This window comes from Panthera pardus, unplaced genomic scaffold, assembly GCF_024362965.1.
Source record: "Panthera pardus isolate Hobbes unplaced genomic scaffold, ASM2436296v1 HiC_scaffold_27, whole genome shotgun sequence".
Taxonomy (NCBI): Eukaryota; Metazoa; Chordata; class Mammalia; order Carnivora; family Felidae; genus Panthera; species Panthera pardus.
The window spans coordinates 36,215,449-36,238,624 of record NW_026526843.1 but is presented as its reverse complement, the minus strand read 5'-3'; the positions used below and the strand labels follow the sequence as shown (position 1 = coordinate 36,238,624).

The window sequence follows — 23,176 nt, the reverse complement described above, 5'->3', positions numbered from 1 at the left end:
CCGCCACGTCACATCCGGCCCTTGCGATTCGGGCCTTGGAACCCGCGCGATGAAGTGCGTATTTGTTACTGTTGGGACCACGAGCTTTGACGACCTCATTGCGTGTGTCTCGGCGCACGACACTCTGCAAGTGAGTGGGGGAGGTGGGCGGGCCGGCGCGCCGCGGTTTCGCTTGCAGCTCGCCGCCCCTAGGCTTACCGCTAGCCTCGGTAACCTTGCCGGAACCGCAGCGCTCGGAAGGAACCCCCCCCCGCCTCGCTATGGCTCGACCTCAGGTGCCACCGCCCCTTTGCTGGCCCCGCCCCGCGCATGCCTGGCCCCGCCCCAGCGCACGCCTGGCCCCGCCCCGCGCACGCCTGGCCCCTCCTCCGGCTCCCCCTCTCCTCAGCGTCCTCCACCTCCTCTTTCTCCTTCCCCGCCGGCTTCTCGGCCGCTCCTCCCCGTCGGTTCTCCGGCTCCTCCTTTCCCTGGCTTTAGCCTGCCGACTCTCCGCCTCCGCCTCTCTTTCCTCCGGCTTCGCCCCTCCTTCCCGCTGCTCCGCCTCTCTGAGTTGGTGTTCCTTGGGCTCGGACTAGCTAGCCTGCTGTTGCTCCTCTGGCCCACGCCGGGTCGCGTGGTCGCGTGGTCGGCACCGCGCGCCTCGCGAGCGCTGCCGGGTCCGGTCCGGCTCGATCCGGCTGGACCCGCTCGGCGCGCCGTTCCCGCCCTGCCCCCGCCGCTCTCGGGTGAGCCCGCGTCTTGCCTTCTCCGCGGGCTTCCTCGCGGCCGGCGTCCTCCGGCGGCGTTGCGGCGGCTCCCCCGGCCTGGGGGTTCGCGCAGCTTCGGCCGCGAGGCGGATCGCAGGCGTTTCTTTGCCTCCCCGCTAGTTCTGGGCGCCTTTCTCGGGGTCTCTGCCTGCTCTTTTGCTCGTGGCGTGGCCGGTCCTCTCAGGGCTCGGTGAGCTGGGTCGCTTAGATTTTCCCGCTAGGGCTTGTGAGGAACCTTCCCGGGGTCCGGTGAGGGGCGAAGCGTCGTTTTGGGAAAGCGAAACCGGCCGCGGGGTAGAATATTTTGCGGTCCGCGCGTCCCGGTCTGAACACCGACTTTCAGGGGGTGGTGGTGTTGTTTTTTTTCTCCTTAGCATTAGCCTCTTTAAAAATCCCGCCTTCCCCCCCCCCTTTTTTTCAGATAATCAAGAGCCTTGGCTACGACCGACTCGTTCTCCAGATAGGTAGAGGGAAGGTGGTACCCGAACCATTCCGTACTGAGTCCTTTGCTCTGGATGTTTACAGGTACAAGGATTCATTGAAAGAAGATCTTGAGAAAGCAGATCTTGTTATTAGTCACGCAGGTAAAGTGCCTTAGAATCCCGCGATTTGGGTTTTGGTAGTGAGAACAGAGAGTTGACTTTTTGTGAGGTAAACCCAAATCACTGCAGTACCTCACTGTAGTCGTGGTGGGTAGATTATTTCTTCGAATGTACCTATTGACATTCTCGGAAAGAATTTATTGCGTCCGGGTGATAGAAGGATAGGAAACGAAGCCCGTAGCGCAACTTTACCGTAATTAGAAACCCTAAACACAAGCCAAATGATTTACCCCCAACGTCCTGTGTAACGAGCGAGCGGTCAAACTTGAGATCAGTATTTGGGCTTAGATCTGCAGGAATGTTCAGCCAGCTTATTGGTTGGCTTGGCTCTGGAGAAATTGGCTTTGAAAGATTTTTTTTTTTTTAACATTTTAAGTGTGAGCGTGAAACGAATGTAGTCGATCTTCTTTAACCCACATACTGTGTAAATCATGGCCTGCTCTTCAAAGAACCTGATCTAGTTAGACTACCGGTACCTTCAGAAGAACGGCTTTTGGGGAGCATTGCAATTTCGATTGCAGGATAAGTGAGGAAGTTTTTTGGCTCTTACGAGGCCTAATGTGAAGAGAGAAGACTTCTTAGAAACAGGCCTTACTAACACATGGGTGGTATAGGATAATAGTAAACCGCTCTTGGTGCTGGTCTCTGTGCTTTGTTTATATAAGCTGTAGAATTCTCCCAAACATACAAACTAAGTACTATTCCCATTTTACAGATGAAGAAGTAGAGGCACAGAGATTAACTGTAACTTGTCTAGTCCATAAGTAAGTCTGGTGTTAGTCTAGTCTATCTTCTACCCTAAAGTAGTTACCCAGAAAAGTTTTGTCTAGCTAACAGTCTCTTCGCTCCCGTTGAAAACCTCTAAACTATTTTAGGTATCAGAGTGGAATTGACCCAAATATTGTACATATGCACATGCATGGAGATTTATTTTTGATGTGTCGGGGATGGTACCTCACAGGCAGTCTCCTAAGGGTGGTCAAAGTTTTTCTTTTTGGTGCCTTTCACTGTTGAAGACTTGCTTTTTCCACTTGTGTTTGAGTAGAAGTGAGTAGAAGTGTGGTACAGTTTCATGAACAGTGTGTTGAACCTGAATCTTACTTGGATTCGAGACATGCCCAGGACATACTAATAGAGGGCAAGTGGCAAAATGCTGAATCGTGGATCGTGATATTGTTGGCAGTGATAAAAGATGTATTTTTCAAGTCCAGGTTATAACATACTACAAAGCAACTGATAATTACATTTTGTTATTTTGAGCGTGTGATTGAACGGCGTGGTTTGTAGTTCTGCCAGCTAAGTTTTCATCTTCAGTTCTTTTTTTTAAATTTTTTTTCAACGTGTTTTTTTTTTTTTTTTTTTTTTTTTTTGGGACAGAGAGAGACAGAGCATGAACGGGGGAGGGGCAGAGAGAGAGGGAGACACAGAATCGGAAACAGGCTCCAGGCTCCGAGCCATCAGCCCAGAGCCCGACGCGGGGCTCGAACTCACGGACCGCGAGATCGTGACCTGGCTGAAGTCGGACGCTTAACCGACTGCGCCACCCAGGCGCCCCCTTCAGTTCTAACTAACGCTTGGTGTGGAGCACCTTACTTAACTTTTTTTAAAAAAAAACTAACAATTTTGATTAATTTTTGTAGGTGCAGGAAGCTGTTTGGAGACTCTGGAAAACAGAAAGCCCCTTGTGGTGGTTATAAACGAAAAGTTGATGAACAATCATCAGCTGGAATTGGCAAAGCAGCTACACAAAGACGGGCATCTCTTCTACTGTACTTGCAGGTATACCAGAGACTGATAATTTGACCTCTTGCCTTAAATCCTCCCCTACTACTCTTACCCACCTACCTAACCTGTCTTTTCAACCTCTTACCTTTTCCCACTTACCAAGCATGCTTTGATTTCTCTCACCTGTAAAACCCTTATTTGTTTGTCTTCCACTGTGAGCGTGATCTCTGTGTTCTATTTCTTTCCGTATCTGTGCCTGTTCCATTGCATGTGAATGTGTGTGTGTGCATGTATGTAAGTTCATCTGGGTGCACAGGTCTCTGGGAATATAATTTTTGAGTTTGTTAGATTTTCATCATTCAAGGAAGGCGTTTGCATATTTTATAATTAAGGTTTTGCCTTTAGTAAATCCACTGGAATCCCTAAGTGAAATTGATTCATCCGTTAATAAAATTATACCTAATACGTCACAGGCATTACTTTTAAGTGCTGTGGATACAGTGGTAAACGGGAGATGAAGCCCCTGCTCTCATGGTACTTATGTTCTAGTACCAGGAGATAGTAAACAGTTCATAAATAAGTGATCAAGATAATTTCACATGGTGAAATGTGTTATGAAGAGAATTAGGCAAGCTGATACGATAACTGGAGTGAAGATTAATTAGAATAGTCAGGGAAGGCATGGATGGGTATCTGACATTTGAGCCAAGACCTGAATAACAAGAGGTAGTATGAAGCTCTAGAGGAAGAAAGAACAGCAGCAATTCCAAAGGCCCTAAGTTAGGAATGAGCAGGGCGTTTGTTGTGTTTGAGGAATAGAGGGGAAGGTTATTAAATGTAGCAGGAGTATGGTGAGCAAGGAAGAAGATAGTATGAGACTGGGTGGGGAGAGCTCATGTAAGAGTACTGATTTTATTCTATGTGTAGTGAGAAGCCATTGAGGTATTTTAAGCCAGAGGAATTACTATGGTAAGGAGTATTATTTTCTAGAAGTATATTAAAATTCAACAAGAAATGATCAACATCACAGTAGAAGGATGAAGAAAATTGCTGATTTGTTTTCTAGTAATTCTTCTTGAGACACTAGAAGCTTGCCAAAGGGTCAGGTCAGTAATACCCAATTATTTGACTTTAAAAGCTATTCTAATTTGAAGTTTTTTGATGTTTTGAGAAGTAAAGACTTTATAGAAGTATTACAAAATAATGTATTTTTTGTTATAATAAGTTGAAGTTTAAAGTGAAAAACCTTAGAAGAAACTGGCTAGAACATAAGCATTTCTTTTGACTTCACTGCGTCTGTCTTTTACGCACTCAGTAAATTCTTGTTCGTTCATTAAATATTTATTGAGCACCTACTATGTTCCAGGCATTATTCTAGGTACTTGGCATACACTGGTGAACAAAACAGATGATTCTTGTTCTCATTGAAAGGAGACAGTTTCATTGATTGTTTCAGGAATAGTTATTGGTGTCCTAATCCATACATGATGGAGGAGAGGGAACATCAGGGTGGCTGTGTAACCTAGAAGTCATTATTAAAAGTATTCAGAGTTGGGAGAAGCTAGATAATAAAAATCATGTAGGTTTCAGATAATGGGCATGGCTTTCCTTGGGTAGTTGAGATTGTTAGGGGTTGACCTCATTTTTTAGAGAATAAATTCTTCCTAACTGGTTTACGCAAGTCAATTTTTCCAAACACTTTTGATAAGTATTTTTATTCTAGATGTTAAATTAGCTTTGATTTTTTTAAAAAAATTTTTAATGTTTATTTATTTTTGAGAGTGGGAGGGGGGTTGGGCAGAGAGAGAGGGAGACACAGAATCCAAAGCAGGCTCCAGGCTCCAGGCTCCAGGCTCCAGGCTCCAGGCTCCGAGCTGTCAGCACAGAGCCTGATGCGGTGCTCGAACTCACAAACTGCAATATCATGACCTGAGCCGAAGTTGGATGCTTAACCGACTGAGCCACCTAGGTGCCCCAAATCAGCTTTGATTTTTATGTCCATACATTTATATATTTTTTTAGTTTTTAAATTTTATTTTTGAGAGAGACAGAGCATGAGTAAGGGAGGGGCAGAGAGAGAGGGAGACAGAATCTCAAGCAGGCTCCAGGCTCTGAGCCGACAGCATAGAGCCTTATGTGGGGCTCGAACTGACGGACAGTGAGATCATGACCTGAGCCGAAGTCGGAGGCTGAAAACCGATTGAGCCACCGAGGCATCCCTGATTTTTATGTCTGTACATTTAAAATGAGAAAGCATTGATTTCAGAAACCTATCTATCTGTGTTCCTTAAGCTGAAAAGAAAGCTGTACAGGTCTCCAATTTGGTAATTTCTTACAGTTTTATAAGTCTTTTTTCTATATTTCCAGGAAGTCACAGACATGAATACTGTAAAAATCAATAATTGGTTGTATTTTCATTTTAGGTGTATTATTTAGTCCCCTGAATCTAGGCTGGGTGGTTGTATGTCTGTTCTAATTTAAGTGGCTGCTTTAATTAAATTTCTGAAGTAGTACTTTTATGTCATAGTTTGGAATCTATTTCCAACATGCATGGTGATTGTACATTGCTTGATTATATATGGATTTATGATAGTAAATTACTGGGAAAAAATTTTATTTTGCAATCTTCATGCATGGTTTAGTAGTTTCCCCAGCTTATTCTTGTCTGGCAGCTGTTACTTTTTTTTCCGTTTATTCTGTTTTCATAAATTAATTTTGCTTCAGTTTATATCTGGCCAGTCCTGAGAATTATTCAAAAGCCATGTGACCACATCTTTTATGAAATAATATTTTTGTAATATTTCAGTTGACACGAGAAACGTATCTGTTGAATTGGTATTGACAGGTAGCGTAGTGTTCCTGGTATTGCTTTTATCTTTGCATGTAGAGTTGACCCTTGAACAACACAGCTTTGAACGACATGGGTCCACTTAATACGTGGATTTTTTGCAGTCAGAACTGTAAATGCATTTTCTCTTCCTTACGATTGTCGTAATAACATTTGCTCTGGTTTATGTAATTGTTAATACAGAATGTAATATGTACAAAATGTGTTAATTGACTGTGTTACCACTAAGGCTTCTGCTCAACAGTAGGCTATTAGTAGTGAAAGTTTGGGGGAGTCTCAAGTTGTACGTGGATTTTGAACGGTGCAGGAGGTGGGTTTCTTCCTCTAACTCCATGTTGTTCAAGGGTCCACTAGATACCTATAGGAAAATTTTACATTAAAATTCACATACACAGTTTGAGAAGCATCACAGTATTCTTGGAAGTTAGAATCAGTCATCAAGTGGGCAGCAGATGAATTATGGCATTTTCTCTCTTGTTACCTAATATTTTTCTTCTTTTGTTTTAGCACGCTTCCTGGGCTGTTACAGTCAATGGACTTATCAACACTGAAATGTTTTCCTCCTGGCCAGCCAGAAAAATTTTCTGCATTTTTGGATAAAGTTGTTGGATTACAAAAATAAACACTAAACTCTGAACACTTTAAAAACACCCCCTAAATTCAACCTATGGAATGTGGTTAAATCAAATTAAATACAAATTTGCAGAATAATATAAATTAATAAACTTCTACATCTATAGAATGTATAGAAAATTTTATGGTGTGAATGTTAGCATTTGGGTCCAAATCCTCATCGCAATTTAGTAAATTCAGTAGATTTTTACTTAATCTTTTTATTTTAGTAAAGTATTTAGTGAGCATTTACAGGTTTTATCTTAAAATTCCCAGTTGATTTAGAATCATGAAAAAAATGAGTTAAATCTGAAAACTTTGACAAGAACTTCAAACGTAGTTATTGGTTTGGTGGTCCTAGAATAAAAAATGAAGCAGTAACCAATTTGTAAAGACATTTGAGAGTTAGCGTCTTTACCTTTATAATTTAAGGAAGAAAACTTTAAAAAAAAAAAACAAAAACGAGTTCTCTTCTGTGAAATATACAGTTTAATAATTATCTTAAAAAGGTGATCAAGATTAAATATCAAGTCAGTTGATCTATGGTACTTAGAGAAACTACTTTCAGTGGAGTGGATGTAGTCCCTTCTAAAATCTAAATAGGAAATGACAAAATAACCTTGTTCAGTATCAAAGCTTTATTGGTTTGAAAAGAGTAAATCAAAGGACTTAGGCCAATAGGACTTGCTGTTATTTTCTAAGGGCCCTTCTCACAGTGGTATTGAAGCATTTACTGTAACAACATAGAGCAATTTATAACTCAGTGTACTTACAAGTTTTACAAGCAAATACATGATCTGATGTGTATAATGGGCTAAATACATGGCTTTTAGGTTCATGTAGCTCAAGATCGATACCTTATGAAATTCTGATGGGAGTAAGTAGTCTTGAGTCCTGTAAAATAAACTGGATTATCTGTAAGTGTTCATAGTTTTCTGGGAGAAGTTTTAGATCTACTTCATAAAAACAGCATACGCTATAAAGACGTACTTTCTATAACGTTATTACAATATATTGACTGTTCTAAACATTTTACTTGGGATGCTCTACTTAATGTTTTTGTAGATTTATTTTCCTGATTGTTTTACTTAGGCTAATATTAAAATAAATTCTTACTAATAGTAGAAGGTGGTGGCTGAGAAATACTCTGGGTAGCAGGAGGAAGCCAACTTGGATTAAAATTTTGCTGAGAATAATCTAAAAAGTGAGTAATCTACATCTGCATAGTTGAGAATTCACAGCACCATAATAGTTATATATTGATATACTGATATTACAGGAATAATAATTATATATTGATCTAATACTAATATCACAGGAGAGGCCCTTTTCAAATACATGGTGAGGATTTGACTTTTCTGGGCTCTTTTATAAATGTGCTTCTCTAATTTGAGAAAAATTATGGCTTAAAATGTATTTTGATCAATGAGTGGCTATTTTATGTCATGAACCATAGAGAATTCTAAACAAAGGGTCTACTCAAACATCAGACAACTGTAAAGTAATATGGCACTCCAAAGCCTCTGTTTTCTTTCCCACAAGAATATATAACTCAGATTCCATTATTTCATTTAGCAGAGGCTTAACCCTATGGTGTTATTTGTGTGTAGTGATCTCCCTGGACTGTATACCTTTGTGAAATTTAATACCCATTGTTCGGCTTAAAAATCAAAAGGTATCTCAGAGTCATTTTGATTTGACAGGAATTCTTGAAGTCATCTAGTCCAATCCCATCATTTCTCAGATGAGGAAGGCCAGAGGTTACAACTTGTCTAAAATAACAGCCTTTGACAGAGCTGCCGCTAGAAGCAGCTCTTTGACTCCTGGTCTTGTGCTCTGCCATACCAGAATATATGTTGTAAGCTGTTTGATTCTTTATAGTTGTTTGCCTAGTGTTTAGTTACTTTAATCCCTTCCAAGGAGAGTTTTGTTCATTTATTAGAAGTTTATTTTAGTAGGAATTTCACACTTAATTGCGTTTCTCTTTGGGGTATAATCTTACCTTGGACTTAGAAAACTGTGATTTCTGAGTTTGGAATGTAGCAAACTACCATGGGTAGGATTGATACCAGATTGAATGAATGAAGACTTTAAGACAAAGAATTGTAGGTTCTTGGAGTTGGAATAGAATATTAAGCATACGTACTACAAACTTTTTATAGATGAGGGAAGAGGCTTCAGATAAATTAATTGCCCGTTTACCTATTATTGGTCCTTACGAAAAAATTAATGGTAATCAAGATTCTATTTGGAATGTTTGCTTTGAAATTCGTTTCGTTTCATTACCTGGCGGGCTTCAGGTTCTTGAAATCAGTGGAAAAGTGGAATGTCGTTTTATATTTAATAGTTTTCTGTTAGTGGTATTTAGATTTCTAGAGTAACAGTTTTCCGTTAGAGGTATTTAGATTTCTAGGGATGGGGAAGCAAAAGAAAGTTCAGTATTTTGAGAAACTCGTATCATGGATAGGTTCAGAAGTAGATAAGTAATGGTAGAAAGTTGCTGTTGTTAGATGAAAAGTGATGTGAGGTTATAGGATGACCCTGGGAAGTAAGGAGTATTGATGGATGCTTATTATGATTTGGGAGGAAAGACAGCTGGAAGGATTTGGTGGTGGGTAAGACAGCACAACTGATGAACTTGATCTGAGATTCTGGAACATTTAAAGGTATAGTTGACTCTAGAACAATGTGGGCGTTAGTGCAAGACCCTTGTGCAGTTGGAAATTTACATGTAAATAATTTTGAGTCCCAAAAGACTTGACTAATAGCCTACTGTTGACTGGATGCCTTACTGATAACATAAATCATCGATTAACCCATGTTTTGTATATTATGTGTATTACATACTATATTATTAACGTGAAGTAAGCTAGAGATAAAATGTAAAAATTAAGGAAACTACATTTACCATACTGTACTGTATTGGAGAAATCTGAGTATAGGTAGACCTGCACAGTTCAAATCCATGTTGTTCCAGGGTCAGCTAGTCATTATCTGAAAATACTATCAAGTGTGTGATTTTAGACACTTTGGAACACTACTTTGCTTTCAAAGGTAAATCATGTAGATAAAAAGCATAGTATAAAAATGTGTACTACCACTTTGATAGTTTGAGGAAGAGTTTTCCAAGACTAAAGAAAGTCAGGAATGACTTGTAGGTATTTTTCGTGGCCCTTCTTTATGGTATAAGCACTAATCTCATTTGTTCAAAGTATAAAATTTTCGGAGATGACCCAAAATCTGCATACAGTCTTAAGAAATGAGATGTATGGGCAGGCCTTTTGAAACTGATTTGGCAGAAACATTTGGAATGGGTGGTCCAGATAGTTGTGTGGTAATCTGTTTTCTGCTGTATAATTAATACTATATTTTTGTGGGGGCGTGGGGAAAGAAATAATAATAGTTAACCCCTGTTGCGTGATTAGTATGTATCAGGTACTATTTTAAGCTGTTTACAGATACGAGGTCACTTAATCTTTACAATGACTCTCTGAAATAGTTACTCTCCCATTTTGGGAATGAGGAACTGAGCTCAGGATAATGCAGAAAGGAAGTTTTATGCCACTGAAGTGTCTGATGGACTGGGAATTTTAATTAGAAAGGTGATTTCCATTGTATTTCCATCATTTATGGTGAGAGGGTAGAATATTTGAAGTCACAGGATTGTTCTAAGGAATTTTGATTGTATGATAACCACAGGTATATAACCTTTTTTAGTTTTTACATCATTATTTAAAAGCATACTGATGTGGAGAAATTCTCCCAGGTGATTGCAAGTTACTGGCTCTTGTTTTCTCTAAATATTTGTTTTCTCTAAATATTTGTTTTAGGTTCTATTTTTTGGTCCTTTTCTCTTTGTATGTTTTTGGTATTTTCATCACTCCCAGAGCTACTATTGATGTTCCTATTTATATCCCCCCAACTCTGATTTGGGCTCCTGAATGGTACTTCCAGTTGCCTGTAGGTCTGTTAATTCTCTAAGCACAGTAAGATTCATGTGTCCCAAACTAAAATTCTATTTTTCATCCTTCTGAGATCCTTGCCCATATTGATGGTGTTACCATTTAGTACTCCAGGCTTATTATCTCCAACCCTTTATATCTGATTGATCACCAGGTTCTCTTAGCTTTACTTCCTAAATAGCTCGAGCCCATTTATTTATTTGTTCATTTAGTCTTTTAACATAAATACATGATAAGAATCTACTTTTTGCACTCAAGATGTGACTCCTGCTCTGGAGGAACTCTTCAACAGTCTAGTTGAGGAGGAAGTGTCTTACTTATTCTCAAATCCATGCCTGAAGCACAGGCTTTCCATGAATGATAAATGCACTTTCTCTCATGGTCTTGATTAGGAAACACTGTAATCTTGCACACATTCATTTCGTACAGTCTATCTAGGATGTCTGGTTCATAAGAAAGATGTGGTCATCACATTGTATGAAGTTTGTAGGATCAGGTATTTACAGGAATGGCATCTAAAACAGTAGTGCTGATCTGTGTAATATTCTAATGGTATTTAAGGATCTGTCAAATAATGGTACCAATTGGGAATTTTTGGTAAAGGGTGATGTTAAAAATCAAGAGGTTTATTAAGTAGCTATGGTGTGTTCCAGTAAAAGATTACTTTGAGATTTAGGACAACTACCAAACATTTAATTCCTTGTTAAATGGGTAACTCTTTACATGATTATTGTAGCACAGTCTTTATATTGAATAGTTCTTTAAATTCTCACAATTTTTGTAGGTGGCCAGACAGCAGGTGAGCAAACCTAGCTTGCTTCAAATAGAAATGAAGAATATATGCTTATTGACTTTGATCTTGAGTCTTGAAAAATATTTCTGGGTCTTTTAGACCATTAAATACCACCTATTTTGGTATTTCTCTCCTAGCTCTTTATTGTGTTTATGAATTTTTACTACATCCTAGCCAAAATTGTTTTGATTGACGTGATCATTTACAACTATTGCATTTTTTTCTACTGACACTTAGACACATCTTGCCATGAATTTCAGGGAGTTCTTACAGGTACCTTGAAGGTTCCAGGTTAAGAATCCCCAGACTGAGGCCAACTTCTGTATTTTCATTTGTTCATTAGTGTTCTGGTGATAACTACCAGACTCCTTTTTAATGGAGCCCTCTGATTAAATACAGTAAGCTTAATAATTCCCAGTTTTATGACATATCAGTTATAAACTTATCAAGTTTAACACCTACCAAACACATTTCGAAACTACTTTTAATATTCTGTTAACTCTGTACATAACCCATAATGTCTTGTGTAGCACTGTTTCTAATTGGTAAAAGGAACTAAATGGATTTTTTCATTTGTAGTAATTATTTTAGGATCTGCTAGATTAGGCTATTTGGTGAAGCAATACAGTATTGTACCTTATTTACTGTTACGTGTGCTTTTAACATTTGTTTGTTGAACTCTGATAGTCACTGTTGGAATGATGTGTGTGTGAGACCCTATACTGCATCATTTTACTGTTCATTTCTCCTTCTTACAGAACCTATTGGTTGTTTCTCTATTTCCAGTGTGAAGTGGGTGGATGATACACTCCCCAAATTTAGGAGTGAAAAACATTCTTAAGTCCTGGGCCTAAGTAATTTTCTGGATCTCAATTTTCCCATTTGTGAATTCGTAAAACTAACTTCCTTCATAGGTGATTTATAAGACCTAAAACCAATTGTGTGGCATGTTTGAAAATAAAAAATGTCATTGAAATAATACATTTTCTCGGTTAGAGTTTTTGTTTTAAGAAGTAGGAATGGACTTAGATTTCCTTGAAATTCACAGTATATACTTGTAAGTGATACAGAAAGCAAAGTCCTCACTGAATTTCATCTTTGGATTCTAGTCAGTCTCTAGATGGAGTTCTAGTTAGAGAATAAAAGATTATTTAGAGATTTAAGTAAGTGCATCAAAACAAGTGTGTTCTGGTCTTTATTCTCCATGTTGGTAGACTGTTAAGACACTGTAAGGAACTTAAAGTAAAAAAAAAAACCCTTAGTATTTCTGTGCCAATATGACACATTTTTTAAGCAAAGTATTACTTTGCTTTTTTTTCTAATCCGTTATTAGAGTACTTTAGATGCAAGTGGGGAAGAGACCGAAAAAGCAAGAGGCTCTCGGTAATGTTTCTTCTGTTTTGCATACCTGAACAAGGATCACTGCTCTGGGAAATCAATTCTTTATGGTCTCTTTTCTTGACGTTTGAAGAAGAGGTTGAGTATAAGGTCATGTGGCCACATTTTGTTTTGGAAACATTGTGTTCCCTTTTCTCCTAAATCCTGCTTTGCTAATTTTGTTTAAATGTCCACTATGGAAAGAAGTGACAGGTTCTAGTTTCAGGGTGCTGTTAAAAATGCTTACTGTTAATATTTTTCAGTAATGAAAAACCTCAGAGGTTCTGTAGAGTTGAGCTATTTCCCTTAATTGGTCCTGTGTTATCGTGGTACTAAAAATGTGAAATGATTTAGTACTAAGTGTTTTTTTTAATACTTATTGCCTCTCAGCAGCTTCTTTCCCAAGTTACATACATGTGATTGTCATTTTTATTTTTTCCAGTTTTAGATAATTGACAGAACATCGTAGAAGTTTAAGGTGTACGACATAATGATTGAATACATGCATATATTGCAAAATGATTACCACAGTAAGTTTAGCTGAAGCCATCATCACGTATAGTTATAAATTTTGTTGCCTTTAAAAATCTAGGTCAGTTTATTTCATTTGGTGAGGTAAGATTTATTCATTTTTATGTGGGCCAACCACATAATTTGCCAGGATAATAGGTTAATCCCCGTATAGGCTGTTTTTATGGTTAATGTTGATCACAAAGTTGACCATTTAAAGGGAGGGCAAATCCGTTATCCACCATTGAGTCACCTGTAGTCACAGTTTCTTAGACCTGAAAAAGACCTTAGACATCACGCAACCCATCTTCATTTTATAGATGAGGAAACTGACTCAGAAAGTGGCATAACCAAGTTCATAATACTCCGTTCATGGAACCATGTTGCCTCTCAGTAACTAAAACAGAAACTCTGAAGCATCATGACATACATACGTTCACAAGTGAACCATGTATGTCACAGATAACGTATGCTTTAAAAATTTTTCAGGCATGTACCTCATTTAACTGGTTGAAACAGGAAAGGAGTGTTACCTTAGAACTGAAACTACTAGTATTTGTATGTTGTACTACAAAGAATTTCCTTATTTGATCAGTGAAGAAACAGTTCTAGCACTTATAAGTCACATTTTCAGTTAAATTACAATATAAAAAGCAGTAATTATAAAGTTAAGGCACATCAGTTTCTTGACAAGTCAAGTAATGTTAATTATTACAAGTTATTTTGATTTACTTCAATTTATTTTAATCTGTAACCAGAGTATATAGTACCTAATAGTTTTTAAGGCAATTATTTTTTGTTCCATTATTTTCAGAATTGAAAGAAACTTTATCAGTGTTGGGGAAAGCACCTCTGGGGAGTTACATTTGAACTTTGGCTTGATTTCCAGTAGAATCTAGGTGAAACTGTTCTGGTTCTTCTGGGTTTTTTTTTGTTTTTTTTTTTGACCAAAGAATTTCTTAGTGAATTGTTTTGTCAGGTTGCAGCTGACAGCATTCAATACTTAAGTACTTTGTGCTAAGCACTGAACATTCAGTATCTTTTTAATTTTTTTTAAAATGTTTGTTTATTCTTGAGAGAGAAAGAGCACAAGTGGGGGAGGGCAGAGAGTGAGAAAGACACAGAATCTGAAGTAGGCTTCAGGCTCTGAACTGTCAGCACAGAGCCTGAGGTGGGGCTCAGACTCACAAACCTTGAGATCATGACCTCAGCTGAAGTAGGCGTTGAACTGATTGAGCTACCCAAGCACCCCTGAACATTCAGTAACTTCTGTGGTTATTACAGGAACCTTAGGTTTAGATCACAAATTTGTACAGCAACATTTTTCAATCTCTGCAACAATTTAATAGCAGTAGTTATTGTGCATTAAAAACTGTTGGCAACTTGAATGGTAAAGTTCCCTGCCATTCACTTTGGATCTGGCTTTTCCCAAATCTTTGGGAAGATTTTTGGAGAATCTTTGTACTTCTACAAAGTACTTTTCCCTATGGAAAAGGCCAGGTCAAAATTAAGCAGATGATTTTAGCATTCCTTAGAGCCTTTGATACTGCTAATGGGCATTGTGAACCTCAAAGATTGGATTATAGTGTGCAGGGTTTCCAGAAATTTTCACCTTGAAATTCTTTAGGAATGCTTATAACTTGTGAAACAACATTGAGAGCACCAAAGTGTGGTCCTGGACCAGCAGCATCGGCTTCACCGGAGAACTTGTTAGAAATGCACGTTCTTGGGACCCACACCAGACCTGCTGAGTCAGAACTCTAGGCATGGGGTAATCTAGTTTATGGAGCCCTTGACTTGAAAACTACTGTTCTAGAGGTTTACAGGATTGGAGTAGTTTGCTGTAGAAGAATAGTAAGCCAGGGTGCTGCCTGGGTAGCTCAGTTGGTGGAGCGTCTGACTCTGGATCACAGCTAGGTCTTGGTCCTCAGGGTCTGGAGTTCAAGCCCCAAGTTGGGCTCTGCATGGGGTGTGGAGCCTACTTAAAATAGCAAGCCCCCCCCAAAAATAGTAAGCCACTTGAGATTTCAAGTGCAATACATACATTGAAAGGGCAGTATTAAATAATATCAAGTGGCCGTTATATACAAGATGGAATCTACTATTGTCCCACAGGTCTTTTTAAAAAACTTCTGTTGTACTAATTTGGGGGAATGTAACCTGTACTTAACCACCTCAGAGCCTTTGTTCATTTTTTCTTTTTTTGATATTCGATTCCTCTTTATAGTTGTGTAACAATCAGTGCATAATTCTAGTCCTAGTATTGTTAATGACAGGAAGTGAAAACCTGGAGGTTTTAGAATTATTTGAAACGTGCTGCTTCTGCAAAATAAGGGGTCCCTTGTAGCTATAAAATTCTATTTCCCATTTACTTTCCCAGTTTATTATGCTATTGTTTCTTGCTCATTTACCAAATATTTTAAAAGTTTTTTATTTAAGATAATAAATGTAAGTAGTATAAAAGATTAACTAGTTCCACAAGGTGTATAACAAACAGCAGTTCTGCGGTCCACTTCTCCCCATCTCTGACTCTGCTTTCAGTAGTTGACCATATTGCATGATTTTATGTTTTATAAGTGAATATGTTCAAACTTGTTTTCATTTGTTAAATATCACCTATAGACTTGCTAACATGGAGGAGGAGGATTTATCTTCCTCTTCCTTTTCTTCCATAGTAGGAAGTCTGTAGATAATACTTAAATTTAAAAAAAATTTAGTTTTCTCAGTTCTTGTGAGATCTCTTTGCAGTGTTGACAGGATTACTTAAATACAGTATTCACATCTGAGTCCTGTAGTCCACATTCATTGATTACATTCCCTTTTCTATAAAACTAACCTCAGTTTTAGTATTTTCATTTGCTTATTTTTCCCTTTTTTCCATAAAAATATTCCCACTCTCCAGAGGTTAAATATCTTTTATCCGTAACTTTCATTATTTATTTCTGAAATGTCTGTGCTGGAGTTCTTTTTTTCGTGTGTGTGTGTGTGTGTGTGTGTGTGTGTGTGTGCGCGCGCGCGTGCGTGCTGGAGTTCTGTGTCCTTTTATGTGAACTGGTTATTCTCTAGTCCTGCTGAATGTGTGTCCTCCTGGGATTTCCCTTTCACCCTTATCTTAGAAATCATTTTGCTTCTCTCTTGCAATGAATCTTCTGTTTCTAGGACTCTGCCCCCATCCCCCATTTTGTGGTTTAACTTCTTTATTTTGGTTTCAAATATCCTCCATAACTTTGTAGAAAGGAGGTAAATTGTTTTAATCTTTCATGTTTGAAAATGCTTCTACTCTCCCATCTGATTGATAGCTTGGTATAGAGTTCAAGGTTGGAAATAATTTTCCCTCACATACTGAACCTCATTGTTTGCTAGCTTATAGTTATTCTATTGAGAAGTTTATTGCTACTCCTATGTGTGATCATTTGTATGTGACCTGTTTTTCCTCTTGATCCCCTGACTTCAGAAATGGCCTGTGCATTGCTGATCATCTTTTTTGCTTTTATTGTTCGAGCTACTTCATGGACCCTTTCATTCTAAATACAGGTACTCCTATCCTGCAATGCTACAGTTCTCCTTTCATCATTATCATCATCATCACCATCATTTCTTCCCCTTATACTTTTTATCTTTTGGGGGGGGCCTCCTTTTGGTTAGATGTTGGCCATCCTATAGTGACCCTCTAATTTTCTTGGTTTTTGTCTTCATTCTCGTCCATTCTGTGAGCTCCTCAACTTAATTCTGTTTTTCTGCTTTTTATTTTTCAGTTGAAATACAGCAAAATTAGCATTTTTCTTGTATAGTTGTATAAATTTTGACAAATGTGCAATTGTGTAGCCACTACCACACCCAAGATCCAGAATACTAGGGCGCTTGGGCGGCTCAGTTGGTTAAGTGTCTTCACGTCGGCTCAGGTCATGATCCCACGGTTTGTTGAGTTTGAGCCCTGCCTCGGCCTGTCTACTGTCAGCACAGAGCCTATTTCAGATCCTCTGTCCCCCTCTCTCTCTGCCCCTTCCCTGCTCTAGCTCGCTCGCTCTCTCTCTCTCTCTCTCTCTCTCTCTCTGAAAAATGAGTAAACGTTAAAAAATTTTAAAAAGGTATAGAATACTTACATCATCCCCATTTATCCCTTTCTGCCATCCCTTTGTAGTCAGCCTTTTCCTATAGCCGTAACTATTGTCAGCAACTGATCTGGTTTCCCTTTCAGTAGTTTGGTCTTTTCCATTATGTCATAAATGCAGTCTTTTAGTTATGCATACTTCATTATTGTTTTTAATACTGAGAAGTATTCTGTTGTATGGATGTGCTAGTTTGCCCATTTACCAATTGAAGGATATTTGGATTGTTTCCAGTTTGGGGGGAATCATGATTATGAATAAAGCTGCTATAAACATTTATATACAGGTTTTTTGTGAGCTGAAGTTTTCATTTCTCTTGGGTAGATAACTAGAAGTGGAATTGTTGGGTCATGTAGCAACTCTGTTTAACCTTCTAGAAACTGCTAAACCATTTTTTAGAGTGGTTGTACTATTTTATATCACACCAGCAACATATGAGAGTTCCAGTCGCTCTGCATCCTTGTCAACACTTGGTATTGTCAGTTTTTAAAAAATTTTAGTCATTTTAAGATGTATGTGATGGTATCTCATTTAAAGATCTACAAATGTCCAAGAGGCACATGAAAGACTTTCAGCATTGTTAGCCATCAGGGAAATGGAAAACAGAACCACAATGAGGTACCACTGACACCCACTAGGATGGCTATAGTAAAGAGATGGACTGTAATTATGGATAGGTTGTGGAAAAATGGGAGCCCTCATACACCATGAGAATGTAAAATGGTGCAGTTGCTGTGGAGGACAGCCTGACAGTTGTTCAAACGGTAAACATTGATCCAGCAAGCAACTCCATTCCTAGGTGTTACCCAAGAGGATAGAAACATGTCCAAACAAAAACTTGCACATGAATGTTTGACAGCATTAGTCATAAAAAGCTAGAGTGGGAACAACCCACATTAGTACTAATGGATGAATGGATAAATAAAATACAGTATAGTTTAACTATAGGATTGAAATACTGATACATGCTACAACATGGGTGAACCTTTTGTTTATTTTTTTTGGTGCATAAAAGGTTTTATTAAAGCATGGGGACAGGATCCATGGGCAGAAAGAGCTGCCCATGGGTGAACCTTTAAAACCTAAGTGAAAGAAGCCAGTTACACAGGACCATATATTGTATGATCCCATTTATGTAAAATGTCTAGAATAGGTAAATATAGAGAGACAGAAAGTGGATTGGTGGTTACCTGGAGTTTGTGGGCATAGGGGGTTAGCAGTTGGTTGGTACGGGATGTGGTTACATTTGGGTGTAATGAGAATGTTCTAAAATGGTGCCAATGGATGCACAACTCTCAATGTACTAAAAATTATTGAAGTTATACTTTGAATTACAGGGTATATAAACTAAAAAGCTGTTAAAATGATCAGTTTTAAGTGTACAATTCACTAATTTTTAGTGAATATACAGAAATGTGCAGAAACAGATTTGGAACATTTTTTTATCACATCAAAAAAGATCCTTTGTGCTTGTTTGCAGTTAATAGCTATTCGTATCCCAACCACAGGCAGCCCTGATCTGCTTTCTGTAGATGTGCTTTTTTGGTATATTTCATGTAAGTATAATCCTATCTCTTTTCGAATCAACCCCCTTTTGCATCTAGCTTCTTTCACTTAGGTTTCAGTTTCTCCACATCCTTGCTGATACTTGTTCTGTGTATTTATTATAGCCATTCTCGTAGGTGTGAATTGATACCTCTTAATGGTTTTAAATTGCGTTTTCCTAATGACGAATGATGTTGAGCATCTTTTTAGCTTAGTAGCCATTCCTATATCTTTGGTAAAATGTGTAGTCAAATTACTTGGGCATTTTTTTAAAAAATTTTTTCAACATATATTTTGAGAGACAGAGTGTGGACAGGGAGGGACAGAGAGAGGGAGACACAGAATCCAAAGCATGCTACAGGCTCTGAGCTGTCAGCACAGGGCCTGACACGGGGTTTGAACCCACAGACATCAAGATCATGGCCTGAGCCCAAGTTGGACACTTAACCGACTGAGCCACTCAGGCACCCCAAATCATTTGGGCATTTTTTAGTTGTATCATTGTTTTCCTATTGTTGACTTGAGAATTTTTTTTTATATTTTTGATACAAAGCTTTTTAGTCAGACGTGTGATAATATACTGATAAAACTTTCTTCCAGTCTACGGCTTGCCATTTTCATTTTCCTAACAGTGTCCTTTGTAGAGCACAAGTTTTTAATATTGATAAAGTCCAATTAATTTTTATTATATCTAAGAATTCATTGCCTAACTCAAGGTCTTGAAGATTTTCCCTTATGCTTTCTTCTGAAAGTTTTGAAATTTTGTTCTACATTTAGGCCTTTGGTCCATTTTAATTAAGTTATAGAAGATTAATTGTATAAAGATGAGGTATAAAGACCATTTTTTTCTATTTTATATATGGATGGGATTGTGCGGCACCATTTGAAAATAGTGTCTTTTCTCTGTTGAACTGCTCTTGTACCTTTGTCAAAAATCCGTTAACTGTATTTGTGTGGGTCTTTTCTGTGTGCCCTCTCTGTATGTTCCTCTCTTTTTTTCTTTCTTTTTTATTTCTGTATCCACCTTTTCTGTTTTCTTCCTGTTTCTTTTTGTTTCCTTGTCTCTAATTTTTATTTTATTTCCTGCTCTTCTATTGCTTTTCTGGTTCTCTTTTTCTTCTCCCAGTTTTCCCTTTGATTTCCTTCCTCAAAATGAAGTATGTGGATTTGTACTAATTGAAGTTTTATGTATTTATTTTTAGTGTAAATAGCGATAAATATGAAGAATTTGTATTCTTTTCTACAGGTAAAAACTTCCCAAAATGAGTTAACTTTTTCATTTATACCTCTTAATTTTTCTCAGTGAATTTGTGGCCTTAGAAAAAGATGGTGATCCCTCTGTCCAAACCATGTTTCATGGTTTTTCAAAAGGCATAATTTCCCTAGTGTTATTGTTTCTTTAAAAAAGAAATTAAGGTAATTCAAATTGATATGCTAAAAGAAGTCAGGATTTTACTTGTTTTATAACCATGCTTTTATTTCATTCTTAAATTAGAAGATTGATTATTGATGCTTTTCCTATAGGCACGGTGGTCATGATTACTACTGAATCCACAGATATAAGAAAAACAATTTTCAAAGCAGCTTAATTAAGGAGACACTTGACAGTGGAATCAAGTAATGCAAGTGATCAGTTCTGTTTTTGAACCTCACAAATACGGTCCTGTTTACATTGGTTTTCTTAGACTCTAGAGTAGTTTTCCCAGAAAAGTGCTCTAATACACTGAAATGTTGTTGGTAAGACATTCCTTTCCTGCTGTTTAATTTAAACTTCCATTGTTTTCATTTTTTAAGAAACAATTTTTGCATCATCTCTTTTTGTTAATGCTCTACAATAATTTGAGGACATTAGTCAAGAATTGTATCAGTGTTTCCTAGCATAGCTAATGGATTTAGTTTCTGTGATCCTAGCAGAGGGTTATTATTATATAGGAGAACCAAATGAGAAAATTACTTAACTCCCATACTGGAAGTATCCAGAAATCTGCTTTGGCATTTTACTTGCTTGAACTGTGATTTCTGCCCCTATAGATCAAGGGAGACCCCCGCCCCCCCCCCCACCAGCCTATGTAGTCTTTAAAGGTGTTCTTAATACAGAAGCTTACTAGTTATTTAGGTTTAGAATATTTTTCTCTCATCTCCATGAAATTATGAGAGGAGCAGGGAACTTGGGCGAGAGACCTTAAAGCGATACAATGTGGGCCAAGCTACATCGTACACACCTGAGCCTTGTTGCAGTCCCTTTGCAGCCTCGTGCCACAGTTGCCCTGAGTTAAGCTGCAGACTTGACTTCCTTTTGGTCCCAAAGCTCAGCTGCTTGTGCATACTTCTCTCAACCTTGGGCTCCTTGCGTAAATCCCATCCTTCCCCAACAAGGTAGCTCCGCAGGTGCCTTCTCCCATGTCTTCTCAAGTCCAGTTCTCTATTCCTAGGAGCATCGGCTCTTCCTCTTCTTTTCACAGGGTCCTGACTTGTACCGGGCGAGCCAGCCCTTTGCTTCTCCTGCTCCTGAGAAGTGCCAGGATTCTACAGCGCTGACAACTGCCTTCTCATCCCTAGACTCTGGGCTGCTTTCCGGATACCTGCATAAGCAAGCCCTTGTCACTGCTACCCATTCCTACCTGCACCTTGCTTTTTCCTTCTTGCCGCATTTGTGTTCCTTTCTCCCCATCCTCACCCCCACCCCTGGCAAAATGCATAAAGGATGGAAAAAGTACTGCGGCCAGAAGTCTCTGAATGAGACATCAATGGATGAATATTTAGGCAGCTTAGGGCTGTTTCGAAAGCTGACTGCCAAGGATGCCTCTTGCCTCTTTCGGGCTATTTCGGAGCAGGTAAAAGGAAAATATGTATCTTCCCTATACTGAGTTTTCAGGGTTTGAAACATGGCACGGTACTGTAGCTAGAAGACCTGTAGCCCACCAAAAAAAAAAAAAAAAAAAAAATCCCCTTTCTCTTCCTAGTAAAAACTTCCGGGTCTACCTGGCACTAACTAGCTTGGTGTAGGCCTTTGCTGATCAGTCCAAATATATTGCTGTGCCTTTGCTGTCTTTTCTGTTTTCTAAATGCTAGTTTGGAATGTAAGAGAAATAAGGATGGGATTACAGAAACTGAAATGAATCTTGATCCTTTATAAGCAGCCCTACTTTCTCTAAATTTTATGCCTAAGGAAACCTCATAGGCTGTGCCCATGAGTAGAAAAGGGGTGGGGGTGGTAAGACCAAACCATCTCTCTCCAATCTCATTAAGGGTGGCAAAAACATTTTAGTAAGGTCAGGACCTAATTTTCCCATGTCCTACATATGTTTTGAATAAGATGGACTTAAGTGTCCAGTTCATCATTTTAATTTGATAGCTATTTCAAATGACTTGAGAGTGAGCTGGTCTTTCTCTTTTTAGTTGTTTTGCAGCCAGGTCCATCATTTGGAAATCAGGAAGGCTTGTGTCTCCTATATGAGAGAAAATCAACAAACTTTTGAGTCTGTAAGTAGAACACATAAGTAAGGTAGAGATGTCGGTAGAGTGTGTAGTAAATGGGAAATGAATTTTGAGCTGTGTACATGATGAAAATTATGTCATGCAATTTCCTCTCAATAGCAAATACTTAATTTTCAGCTGCCTTCCCTTTAGCATACCTCTAGACCTTCAGAATTAGACTATTTTGTACTCTAATTGAGAAGACAGTTCGGCTGCATCCTTCCCACTACTTTCTGCTCCCCGTAGACCTCCCCAAACCTCCCAAACCCTAAAACGTTACATTTTGACTAGTGTCCTGTATTCTACATCCATACCACTGTTCCTCGAACAAGTAATCATAGTTCACAAGGAGTTTGGCTGTGTTGATATTTTAATGTATACTTTCAAATATGTACAAATGGGAAAACCCCTCTGTTCTCTTAATTCTGTGCACAATGCTCTTGAGCCAATATGAATAGTCTTACAAAACCTAATTGTAAGGAAACAGATTAGTTCTAAACATTTACCTTTTCATGTGACAAACTGGTAATAGGTACTCTGCCACTAACAATTGGCTTTAAAACAACTTTTAGAAGACATTTTGCATACTTTGAAGTATTTGAATTCTTATTAATGGAATGAGGTTTTATCAAGGTCTGGTTTGAAGTGTGCCCTCTTGTGAGGCTTTAAATTTTTTTCAGCCCTTCCAGTACTGTTTGTTTTCTTCTCACTGTATATTATGGGCATTAGCCTGCTGTTCGAGGTTTACTCTTAATTTTCTCAACAGGTTTCAGTGAATCTTAAAACTGTCAAGCCTTCTTGACTTTAAAGCTTATTACCCAGGTTAAAGTTAATTACAGTCTTTACAACACCTGGGGAAAAGATTATCCA

The 23,176-nt window shown here is 38.4% G+C and overlaps 1 protein-coding gene across 1 annotated transcript in view; it reads left to right on the top strand.

The window, feature by feature from the left end:
* The first annotated feature begins 602 nt into the window (after nt 1–602).
* ALG13 (ALG13 UDP-N-acetylglucosaminyltransferase subunit) overlaps nt 603–23,176 on the top strand; it is a 61,709-nt gene continuing 39,135 nt past the window's right edge. Inside the window, 8 exon segments of the mRNA XM_019426882.2 lie at nt 603–725; nt 1,168–1,330; nt 2,989–3,127; nt 21,292–21,325; nt 21,328–21,444; nt 21,446–21,484; nt 21,487–21,663; nt 22,229–22,312. Of these exon segments, the coding sequence (XP_019282427.2) occupies nt 3,057–3,127; nt 21,292–21,325; nt 21,328–21,444; nt 21,446–21,484; nt 21,487–21,663; nt 22,229–22,312 (522 nt within the window). The 5' untranslated portion in view covers nt 603–725; nt 1,168–1,330; nt 2,989–3,056.